Source organism: Pinus tabuliformis, chromosome 8 (assembly GCF_031772625.1).
Source record: "Pinus tabuliformis cultivar Carrire ecotype Pingquan chromosome 8, CPIR1, whole genome shotgun sequence".
Taxonomy (NCBI): Eukaryota; Viridiplantae; Streptophyta; class Pinopsida; order Pinales; family Pinaceae; genus Pinus; species Pinus tabuliformis.
In genome coordinates, this window is record NC_142294.1 from 1,704,628,347 (window position 1) to 1,704,641,036 (window position 12,690).

Genomic DNA, 12,690 nt, shown 5'->3' on the forward strand with positions numbered 1-12,690 from the left:
AACATTGTCTCAGAATGAGTACATACAAAAGGTGTTGAAAAGATTTAACATGCACAATGCAAAACCAGTTAGTACACCTTTTGCTAGCCATTTCAAACTTAGCAAGGAAATGTGCCCAAAGACCCAAGAAGACATGGATTATATGTCTAAAGTTCCATATGCATCAGCAGTTGGAAGCTTAATGTATGCAATGGTCTGCACAAGGCCTGATATTGCACATGCAGTGGGAGTTGTAAGAAGGTACATGAACAATCCAGGAAAGGAACATTGGATGGCAGTGAAATGGATTCTCAGATATTTGAAAGGTACCACAAACCAAGCATTATGATTTGGTGGTTCAAACATCTCCCTACAAGGATATGTTGATGCAGATATGGCAGGTGACAGAGATAACAGGAGGAGCACTACAGGATATGTATTTGCTGTTGGAGGAACAACTGTCAGTTGGGTTTCAAAAATTCAAAGTGTTGTTGCACTTTCAACAACAGAAGCAGAGTATGTTGCTGCTACAGAGGCTAGTAAAGAAATGATTTGGTTACAAAGGTTTATGGGTGAGTTGGGTAAGAAGCATGATATGGGCACGTTATACAGTGATAACCAAAGTGCCATTCATCTTGCAAAGAACTCAGCATTTCATTCCAGGACTAAACACATACAGCTCAAGTATCATTTCATACGATCAGTGTTGGAAGATGGAGAGTTGAAGCTGGAAAAGATACACACTAGCCAGAATCCTGTAGATATGCTAACAAAAGTTGTAACCAGGGAGAAACTGAGAACATGCTCAGTTTCAATTGGTCTTCAAGGATGACGATGAAGATGAGAAACAACCAGGTCCAAAGAGGAGCCATTGTCCAGCAAATGAAGCAGCGGTGGAGTTGCTACAATCATTCTCCAAGTGGGAGATTGTTGTGTGTGGAGCATGATTGTTCAGAGGTCTTTGTTTTAGCCGGATGTATACCCCAGGAAGTTTTGTACACCCCTCCACGCAGGGGGGTGCAGGGGGGACTTGTCCCCCTCGCGGGGGTCCAGGGGCCAGCGGGGGCTCAGGGGCAGCGCCCCCGAAGCCAAAAATAAATGTAAAATTGCCTTGTAAAAGTATAGTAATTTCTAGTCAATCTGGGCCGTTCATTAGGCGGATGATCTGACGGTAGAACTTATGTTTGTTTAGGGTTTTTTGCCCTAGAAGGCAACCCCTCTATTTGTATGAGGGTATTGTATTTGAGGCTGTGTGATAGATGTGTATTCTGTGTGAGCGAAAAACGGAGAGGTGAGACTGTGAGAGAAAACATAGGATATTATAGCGGATTTGTTGTGGGTTGTGTCTCTTCATTTTGCTGGATAATAGAAAGGAAGGACTGGCTATTCGGGGTGGACGCAGCCCAAACTGGGTGAACCATGTATAGCTGTGTCTCTCTTGTTCTGTACGTTTTCTGTGTTTATATTTCTGTAATATTTTATTGTTCCATTGCTCCGTAATAGATAATTTTCTAACATTTGGCAGGCTCCCGAATTACATCCCAAACACGTGACCTTAGGAAAATCGTCATAACTTTCTCTCTGAGCATCGGATTGAAATTTCGTAAGAAGTTATAGAAAGGGGACGGATTGTTATTTTCTGTGTATCGTTTTCATGTCCGAAGGTCGAAATAGTGACACGTGGCAAGTCATACAAATCCGCTTTACTGAACTAGTCTATAATCAGGTCATCGTGGGAGATTTGGCATATCTCTTTCTTGAAGAATCCAATATTGATCAGACTGGTCGGGTTAGAAAGAGGACTCAGAGGGCTACCATAAGACGCTATTTCAAACCTTGAAGATCTAAAATTACAGAGATACAACAGATTCAATATCGATCTCCTACAAAGTGAAAAAAGGTGTGTAGTTTTTTTTTTTTAATTTGCATAAGTTTGGTTTTAAAAATTAGTTTGAAGTGATTCAAAGGGCATAATGAGGTATAATTATCATTAATTGATGCCTCAAAGAAAGAAAATGGAAACACCTAGTAAGCAACCTGAAAGCTCTACCATGACTCATGAAGAAGAGGAAGAAATGCAACATGAGATATCAAAATTACGAGACCAAGTGTAACAATTTTCACTCTCACAAAAAGTAACAAAAGCTAAGATGGATGGTTTAAAGAAAGACATGGAAGCTAAGATGGATGGTATAGAAGCAAAATTTAAAGGCAACATGGAAGATTTGAAGATAGATTTGACAAAGTTGCTACAAGAATGCTTACTAATGGCGAAAGGGTAGTAAAGGAAACTCATGATGAGAACAAAAGAAATATTAATCATGATTTCATAGACTCTAATGTTGGATTGAAGACCCACCATGTTCCAAAGATCGATATGAGGAAGTTTGATGGCAAGGATCCCATAACATGGATACTACAGATGGAGCAATATTTCGATCTCAATAATGTGCAAAACACACAAAAGGTACGGATTGCAACTTTATATTTGGAACCAAATCAGTTTGTATGGTATAGATGGCTTTGTTCTCGTAAACAAATTGTCACTTGGGCATTTTTTACGGAAGAAATGATAGCACATTATGAGGATTCAAAAAGCAACACTTTTTCAAGCCAATTGATAAATCTCAAACAAAAGGGTTCAATGATGGAGCACATTGAGGACTTCCAAAAATTGAATGTAAGGGTAAAAGATATTCCAGAGGAGCATTGGATTGATGTGTTCACAGGGAATTTAAAGGATAACATCCAACACGAGGTTCGCCTTTGGGAACTTGATTCATTGGAGAAGGCATTCAGGTTGGCAAGAAAAATTGAAAGCAAAATTATGGCAACAAGGAAGCCTACCACTCACAACTGTAAAGATGGAAGTGTTGTTGCCCCTAGCCTTTCACAACCTACAAGGTTGACACCACAACAGTTGGAAGAAAAAAGAGCAAAAGGGGTTTGTTACAGTTGTGATAGCAAATACACTAAAGGTCATAAGTGTGCTGAGAATAAATTATTTTACATAGGTTGTGAAGATGAGGAAGAAAAAGAACAAGAAACATCAAAAGAAGAGGATATACACCAAGAACAAACCCTAGAGAAAGAAGAAATGAATCCGACCATATCTTGTAATGCATTGGTTGGAATTACCACTCCTCAAACTCTTAAGATAGAAGGACACATCAAGAAAAAAAAGGTAATAGTGTTGATTGATTCGAGAAGTACCCATAATTTTATTCATTATAAGATAGCCAAGGAATTGAATTGCTTCCTATTGTTGCACAAAGTGTCTAGGCACGGCGACAACGCTCAGAGTAAGGGCCGTCACTCTAATCCTTACTCACTCCGTTTAGACTCTCTCCTAGACAAGTCAAGGGGGGTGGTTCCTAAGGTGAATGAATGAGAAAGGCTTGTGGAACATAGGCTCTAGGAGACTTAAAGATGGACAACTTGACGAATGTAAATGAATCTCGATTAACTCAGATGAATAGATTAAACGCTAATGTAACTAAGACACGACCACAAGATAGAAATGATTATAGACCAGTGCCTTTAACTTGAATTAACCAAAGACTAAATAAATGAGAAGTCACCCAAAGCAATTTATATTGTGGCAAAGCAACGATCATGAACAATTAAACTTAAAATGCTCAAAACTTTAACATGCAAGTTAATCTAGCAAAATTATCTTTCTCCAACAGTCAATATGATTTAAAACATTTATCGCACCTTGACCATAGAAAAATCATGAGAATTGCATTTAATCACCAAATAACACCAAGGAACTTTAAATTAGAATTTTAATTATTCCTTAGGAAATTAGTTGAATGAAGAAATCAAAATATGGCAGTAAATCAAAAGGGTTAATAAATTGAAATTTTAATGGACCATAGGCCACATTAAAATTTTTAATGTGAAAGCGTAAATCCATTTTTAGTTTAATTCCTTAGTCACCAAAATGTTTATGATTTTTAGAATTTTTTAGATTTTTTTTAAACATTTTAGTTTTATAACATTCTTTAAATGTTTTAATTTTTAGGATTTTTTTAGATTTTAGAAAATTTTAGATTTTTAGAATTTTTTTAGATTTTTTGAAATGTTTTAGATTTTTTAATGTTTTTAATGAAAATAGAAGTAAAAAAATTTAAAATCACAAGTTAAAATAAAAAAGTAAAAAAAAAATCAAATCAAATCATAAAAAGAATCGAAAACGTTAAATGAAACTTGAAACTTGAAAAAGAAAAAAAATATGCCTAACCCTAACTCCTAACTAAAATACAAATGAAATAAAAAAAAAGAATCTAACTAAACTAACCTAATCACATACATAGAAAAAATCGAAGTGTTTATTTGTTGTCTATGCAGGTTTGAAACTTGACGATGGATGAGGAGACTGAGGGTATGGAGGGGAAGAATGCACGTAGGGAGATGGATGAAGGGTTGCAGACAGGTAGCGAGATCACACGCAGTAGGAGAGGAGGCAGTACGTGGGCAGCGTTTGAAGGAATGCGGGTAAGGCTGCGGATAGGTAGGTTAGCAATGAAATTATCGTAGTGATAGTCTTATCTAACTATAAATTTGAATTTAACAGTTGTCTCTTGTGGTGGATCAATCTATACATTTGGATCAATCTTGAGCTCACATTAATCTATTTTAAATTGTAGATCATTTATCTTTGTCTTACGTTCATCCGTAACTTCTTCTGAATTCAACATTCTACTGCGCAATTTGTAGGAGGAGCACTTTGCATGTAGGTGGAGCACTGTGCGTACATATCGAGACATTTCATGTTTGAGTTAGGATTGAAAGAAATGGGACCTTGGTAGAACTTACATACATTTTAAGTTTTTCCATTCATATGATAATTCGAAATAAATGGATGGATGTAAGGCACTTGAAATGATAATCTCCATCCATTTTAGGATTTGGTCTTACTCATTATATAGTTGCATTTAATTTGACATTATTTTAGTTTTCATCTGATTTTAATGTTGATTTTCTATCATGATAGAGATCAACCCACAGAGAAGAAGATTCAAACATTTCATTGGTTGGTCAATGCCACATATGAGCGCATTCAAGCTTACCATAAATTTCCTACTTATTTCTTTCACTATATTTTTTATTCACAAAGTAAACATTATATATTTAAATACCAAACTGTCAAAAGTTGTAACCTCATCCTTCCTTCAAGTATCATTGTTGAGCAATGCTACATGCATTTCCCCTTTGAAATCTGTGATTTCCATATTACAAGTTAGTTAAAGGCATGGTTGGTGAAAGCGATAATGAAAATTAGTGATAGCTAACTTATGACAATGAAATTTGGGTTTCAATTTTGGTGAACCAAAATTTGATGTTCTATCTAGATTTTGGGGATTCCACCAAAAAAACCTTGTATGTATTTTTTGGTGCAGATTATTGTTATATTGAGTGGATGGGCTATTGTAATTATGTCAATGTAATCCATATATGACATAAGGTTGGAATGACCATTTTGGCCATGCAAAACCTTAGTATATAAACATGCTCAAGTTGCAAAGTATATGTTAAGGCATGATTGCTAGAAATGAAATGATGGTTTTGGCAATACAAAAACTTAGTGTATAAACACACCCAAGTTGTAAAGCATATGCAAGGTATTAACAAAGGAAAACAATGTTATTATTTCTACCATTTTAATGATTGTATTGGGATTTGAGCAACAAATCTTTGTCTTTTATGGCACCACTTGACCATCACATACTAGGACATCAATATCCATTAATAGGGTAGACACATGCATATGATGTCTAGAATTTTTAACTAGATGTAACAAATTGTTGGTTTGACATTGCATTTTTGGTACCTTATACCTATGTTATAGTTATCCATTTAGACTAATTTGTTTTTGAATTTACCTCTACTTTTTTTTTTCTTTGAACTTTGTTTTTTCTCCCTTATGGTTTGAATTAGGCATCACCCATTTCATTATTTTTATGGGAAGGATTTGATTGGGCATATTTGTGATTCTAGTTTTCTTTATTGTTTTGACTATATTTTTATTATGGATGGAAGTTAAGGTGGATGACATATCTAATCTCTCTCACACAAGACATTAGAGGAAGCAATTGGTAGCACTATTCATGGGTTTTATGCTTTAAACTATAAGATAATTGATTTATTATTGTCTAGTTTTTCCTAGTAGAATTTTTCCAAGGTAAATCATGTATATTGTTGCTATCTATATAATTTGTTTTTTAATTATTTTCTTCTAGAATCAATTTAATTATTAACACAATAAAAGTCTAAGTGAAAAATGAAATAACCTTTTAGTTGGAATTTAATGATATAAATTTTAGTAATATTGTGATTTTTTCTTATTTAAAATGTATTTTTAGATCCATAAATAGATTTATTATCATGAAATAACCCCTATACCACTGGAGCTATGCAAAACAAACAACTTAAACTTATAATTGTTGTATTTTGAAAAAAGAAAAAAGAAAAAAAACCTAGAAAAAAAAATATGTATCTATTAATTAAACTATGCTTAAAATAAATTACTAAACTATAATGATTATCTTTCTCACTAGGATTTATTTTAATTTTAATTTTAAATTTTTATATAAAAATTATAATAAAATTAATTTTATAATAATGAAATCTATTTATTTAATAAATTTTATATGATTTACATAAATATAATTTTTAGCCTTTAAATGTCAAAATTAAACACAAATTATAATGCACCGGCCACCTTGTAATGATTAACCCATTATTTTAAAATAATAATAAAACACAAATTATGATGCACACCCAACTTGTAATGATTAGCCCATTATTTTAAAATAATAATAAATCTAGAGTATTATTTAAAAAAACAAAATGGAATACAAATATAATGAAAGGCTAGATTTCTAGGTCGGATTATGATCAAAAACTTATAAAATGCGCAGAAGAGCATGGATTCATCTTAAAAAGACAGGTATAAGCTCCCACTAGTTAAAAGATTTGGTATAAAGATAAAAAAGACAGGTATAAGTTCCCACTAGTTAAAAGATCTGGTATAAAGATAGATCGATTCATCTTAAAAAGTCAGGTATAAACTCCTACTAATTAAAAGATCTGGTATAAAGATAGATCTATGCTCGTAATCTTTTACTTGTACATTATGTGTCTGATCTTACCTGTTTTATCAATATAATAGCATTACACAACCACAAACATCTCTTGAAACTAGGCTGTATTGTTACACTAGTCCAAGGAAACCCAAAAAATTAAGATGAGATTTGACTTGCAATATTTTTGCAGAAGATTATTTTGCTACCACGCTAAGAAGAAATGGAAACTTCCTCATTTTCTCTACAAAGATATCACAAATATCATCACGTGGCTTCAAGAGAGCTAATGACAAATGTTAGAACCTTTATATAGAAAAATGGTACATTTGATAAGAGCGTATGGAAGGAAATGGTAAAGTGACATTTTATATTGGTGGTCTAATTAGCATACAGTTAGAGCACTCTGCTTAAGATAAAATATGTTTTGTCCTTGTGTAACTCCTTCGTTTTAGGTGGGGCGAACTACCATATGATTAGACCTCTAAACATGACCCAACACTCAAACAATCTTAATAGTAAACCAACAAAATCGCAATAAAACTGACATTCAAATTAGGAGTAGTCTATAATGCGACTTTTTGGAGATTCCGATCATCCAAAAAGTGCATTATTCCGGCCAACCACCCAACCTCGCACGCTGACTGGCTGTTTCAAATTCACCAACCCCGCCAACCCCGCGTACAAGCGTATCGCAATTGCGCCAACTCGATTTGAAAATTTCAGCCGAACCGGAGCATCCCCTGCTACCCCGCCCTTGCCAGAGCAGAACCACCGACTGAGCGAACCCCGTCTTTATTTCCTGTCTGCTGTCATCGACTAAGTCAGCTGTGAGTGCGTCTGGATGAAGTTTTCTTCTTCGGGGCTGCAATTTCTTGTGGAATCAGACACCCAATTTCCCTTACTGAAGAAGAAGCGTTCATAATCGCCGAGTAAATGGCTCTGAATTCTATCCAAGACACTCATTTCTGCGTACTATACTTCTTGTTTTACGCTGCTGGATGGCATCTCGTGAAAGGCGAATAAAACTCAAAGCTTATTGACCTCTTTGTAAAAAGTTCGTTTAGTCCTCAGTCTATAGACTACTCCGAATTTAGTTTCCATAAAGATGAAGTTTTGGGAAATTATTTGCTAGAGAAAGGAAGTCTAGAAGGCAATTCTACTACCAGGAGTTCTGGGAATGTTCTTAAAGACTAACTCCAAAACAGAAAATGACAACTTCAGAAATCAATTTTGTCTGAAAACTGCAAGCATGATCGACTTCTTGCATGGTCAGTATCTTGCATGGCCAAGAATGTTTGCGAGTTTGAAGGAACCACGTAAGATCACCCTCATAGAAAACCTACTGAGACCAAGAAGCTGCCATGATTCTGTTATTGGCCTTGTGTTTAATACTTGATTGATCGATCTTGAATCTTGGCCATATGATATGACAGTTAGTTAACAGAAGTGGGTGAGGGCTCTGGCGACGGGCTCCATGGAATGGCATGAAGTGGGTGAGGGCTCTGATGAGGGGCTGCATGGCATGGCACCTAAAAAGGGCTCATCACAATTCAGGGGAAACTTCATTTGTTGTCTGCTAGCGATGATATTCATTGTTATAGGGGTGCTGATTCTCTTCTTGACCGTGTTGAAGGCCACCTCCCCAGCAATTACTTTAACTGGAGTGCAGGTACAAAGCCTCTACATCTCAGACTATTCAGATTTGGAGCACAGCAGAATCAATATCACCATCTCAGTGTTTGTTGCAGTCAAGAACCCAAACATTGCAACCCTCAATTACACTCACAGAAGCAATATCGAGTTGTTTTACTATGGCAACCAGATTGCATCCATGTACATACCGCAAGGGCAAATTATGAGTGGGGAAACGCAACACTTGTCTGCAACTATTGTGGTTGGCCCATTTTCTCTCCTTCCCCGTAATTCAAATCCTAGTGATATTAACCCTCTTGAACCTGACTCCAGTATTCTTGTTGTACCAATAGGCTACAAAATACATGTCCAAGGTCGTATAAAGATTCTGAATGCTCTTGCTCACCGTGTTCAGGCGTCCATCGTTTGTCATATCGACATTAATGGTCACAATGGTGGATCTGTTTATAGCTTTCAGTGTTCACGAGTTGGATAATATTGGTTAATGAAATGTGTTGGATTCATTTGGAATTTAGACCCAGTTTATTGCACTTACCATTTGTCTGTTTTTTAGAACGAATTTATTGCTGTGTGTCCTGTTTTATACTTCTTTATGCTGGTTTTACAGAAGAAATAGAAAGGCTAGAATTATTCAATGAAAGGCATGTATGCCATAGTTGATGACCTAAATCGCAGTTCTTGTCTTTAAAAAAACCACCAGAGAAACCATTATGAGGTAATTTAGTTAGGAAATAACTAAATTACAGTGTGTTTTTTTCCTAAACATCTTTTCAAAAGAATGCACTGCTTTTTAAAATTTTATGCTGATTATGAATTCTATTCTATTTAGTTTAACAGTGAATTTTCTCTTAAGAAATCACAATTTCATTATGAATTCTATGTCATAACCTTAATTAAAGAAGGGAAAAGAATTTCAGGGTCTCGTAAGTTTGAATCTGGGTTGAATGACGTTCCGTTTCGACTCTCAACTACTAGGTTATTGAATTTTCGCTTGTGAATTACATAGCATTGGGCCAACTTATAATTCGGAGTCATCCAGGTTTGAATTGAGCCGTGACATTCAAACAGACAAAAAGGAATGCATTATTAACATTAACATTTTCTATTTTTTGTCATTACAAGTGCAGTATTTTCTTTTTTTTGGATCAATAAAAGGATTTACTAGTTTTTTGCTTGATTCAATACATGTTACATAAAAGGCTCCCTCTGCAAATTTGCCAAAATGATTCTTAGGATACTGTAGCCTACATCAAATTACTTCACATGTAGACAGCTACATTTTCCTGTCTAAGAGCTAGCTTGCAACACCATTGTTTTTAGGGTTCTTTTATTTGAAGAAACTTTTGGGTTATCCTTCTTTCAAAAATTAATGCTAAAATTCCCTTCAATTTCTTCATGTGAAAGGCCCTTTGTTTCAGGCATAGCACTCGGTACTCCCATGCTTTTCAAGGACTCTTAAAAAATTTGCACAGCTTCTTCAGAGAGGAAAGATGGTAGCAATTCAAACCGATGCCCTGGATATTCAGAGAGTCCGACAATGAATTCATTCAACAATAGAGCTACATAAACTTGCACAGGCAGTATTAACATTCTCAAAATATTACTGAGAACGCTTTCCATTTCAGAATACAATGGCAACACACAAACTAGAGGAGTAAGCGATGAACATGTTTTCTTTCTCCCTCTATTTGTACTAACAATGGCACCAGCTCACTGAGCTAGGATATGAATGATGTCATTGAATGATTTATTAAAAGAACAGATGTATCTGCATAAATAATGTTGGCAGCAAATGTAATTACAAAATTGGAAGGAATAATATGGCGGTTTTGGCTGGCAAACACATAATATATGATGTGGACTAGATAATGTAAAATTGACTGTTCATCAATTCAGTAACAGGGTCACAGAATATGGCTACAGCATGTTAAATGAAAGTCATGCCAGCATCTAATATGATAGCTGCAACCAAAGAATACCTATTATCTGCCTGAAAGAGATGTCCCTTCCCTGAAGTTCTTAAGGGTAATAAATAATGCACAGCAGCTTTCATCCTCTCTGCAGTGTAGTCGATCCACTAGCTTCCCACCAATAGCTTTGATCGGGAGATATCATTCACATTAGCTTGCTCCATCGATCCAGAAAAACTGGTGGTGTGTTCCAACAGAGAATGGCTGTCAAAGCTTTCCAAACTTGAACATTTGCAAGTGAAATAGAAGATGCAGCTCATCATGGCATCAATAAGCACCACAAAAGTATACATGATGATCAAAAGAGGACCCTCCCACATCCTGGAATACACATCACCATAATTCAAAAACTTCACTCTATATTCATAGAGGCTTTCCACAAAAGCAGTCCCAATAGCTATTCCCAGGATTATCATGAGACCCACTATTACAAGATACTTTTTTCTATGTGGTTCATTTGCCAAGTTTTATAAGTTTGAAACACAAAAGCCTCTTGTGAATTGCAGGTTCTCGCTTGTGAAGGGGGTTGTAATTTAATAGCAGAGACTGAATTCAATGTGTCCTCCTCCATATCTTTAACCATGGAATCCATTAACTTGTTCATGTTATTATTTTCTTTAGGCCCTGCAGCCCAGTCACTCATAAACTAACTCATCAAGTGGCCAATATAAAGTCTATGTCAACAGAAGACCATATATATATATATATATACACACACACAGCGAGATTCTTGCAGGAGTGACTGAATTTTAAGGAATATGCAGTGAATAGAGGATCAGGGAGACTATGAAAAGAAAGAAACTAACTACTTCTAAAATGACCAGGCAAACCTCTTAGAATATCACAATTCATAATGCTAAGCAAACTTCTTGGAACCATAATAGAAGTGGAAAAACCATAACCGTGTTCTTGAAAATTAGGAGCACATAATCAGACAACCATTAGTCAAGAAATTATCTATTAGACACTGTAAGTACCACCATCCAGCACAGAAATTGCTATCTGGAACCAACGGCTGAATCTAAACAAGATAAAACTTGTATTCTGAACCCATAATAAATTGCAGCAAAACAAAAATGCAGTTATAAACTCTTCCAAATAAAAATTGTGTATAGTTTGATCAAATATTCAACATCTGCATAATAGAGTTTTTTAAGACTGCAATTCTAATGCACTATAACCCATGACAGCTATAATGAAAGTTCAAAATAAGATCAAGTTATGGTATTCATGCTTTGGTAAAGACCTACCAGTCCTCTGATTATTTTAAACCCTTTATCAGATACTGTGCCCTCTAATGTTCCTTTCTATTGACTAAGGAGGTTAATCACTGAAAGCTCTAGTTTGTTAATATTGAATTTTCTAACACAGAGCATGCTAAGGAATCCCGTCACAAGTATTTACCATGTGTGAGATGAACTAGAACCAACTATTAGTGCATGGAAACCATTAATATGATTTATATATTAAGCAATGAGAGGTCATTGAAAAGACGTTAAAATATTTAAACAATTGAACGCACATGCTTTCCCTTTTATCAAATAACACCTAGAATGTTTTTTGTGCTAAACCAATTGCTTTGAGCTCAATTATTTAAGACAGGTTCTGCTTTGCAGAACACTTTCCAACAACTTGTTTTAGTATAGACACATGAATTTTATTTTAGAAAATACCAAAAAAAAACTACATCCTAAAGAAATATGACCACAGATATTATATGTTTATACGATTCTAGCCATTTTGATATTTTGTCAAAGTGTTGGTTTGCATACTGTTGTAGGTGACTGTTTGAGCTTTTATCTGCAAATAGGAAGGTACAATGAACATATATGCCAAAGAGACTTCAATATAACACAAATAACATAAAATCCATATGGTAGCAATATTTTTGAACATGCCAAGATCACTTTTATTAAAGATGAAAATACACATACCACTGATAACCCATGGGGCAGCCAACAATTGTGGGATAGATTGAGAAATATCAGCGAGCAAAT

The 12,690-nt window shown here is 35.1% G+C and overlaps 1 protein-coding gene across 1 annotated transcript; it reads left to right on the plus strand.

Moving 5' to 3' along the window:
- The first annotated feature begins 8,652 nt into the window (after positions 1-8,652).
- LOC149242815 (uncharacterized) lies at positions 8,653-9,198 on the plus strand. Its single transcript, XM_089371022.1, has one exon. It carries the CDS (start codon positions 8,653-8,655, stop codon positions 9,196-9,198), a length of 546 nt encoding a protein of 181 aa, XP_089227148.1.
- The last annotated feature ends 3,492 nt before the right edge of the window (positions 9,199-12,690 follow it).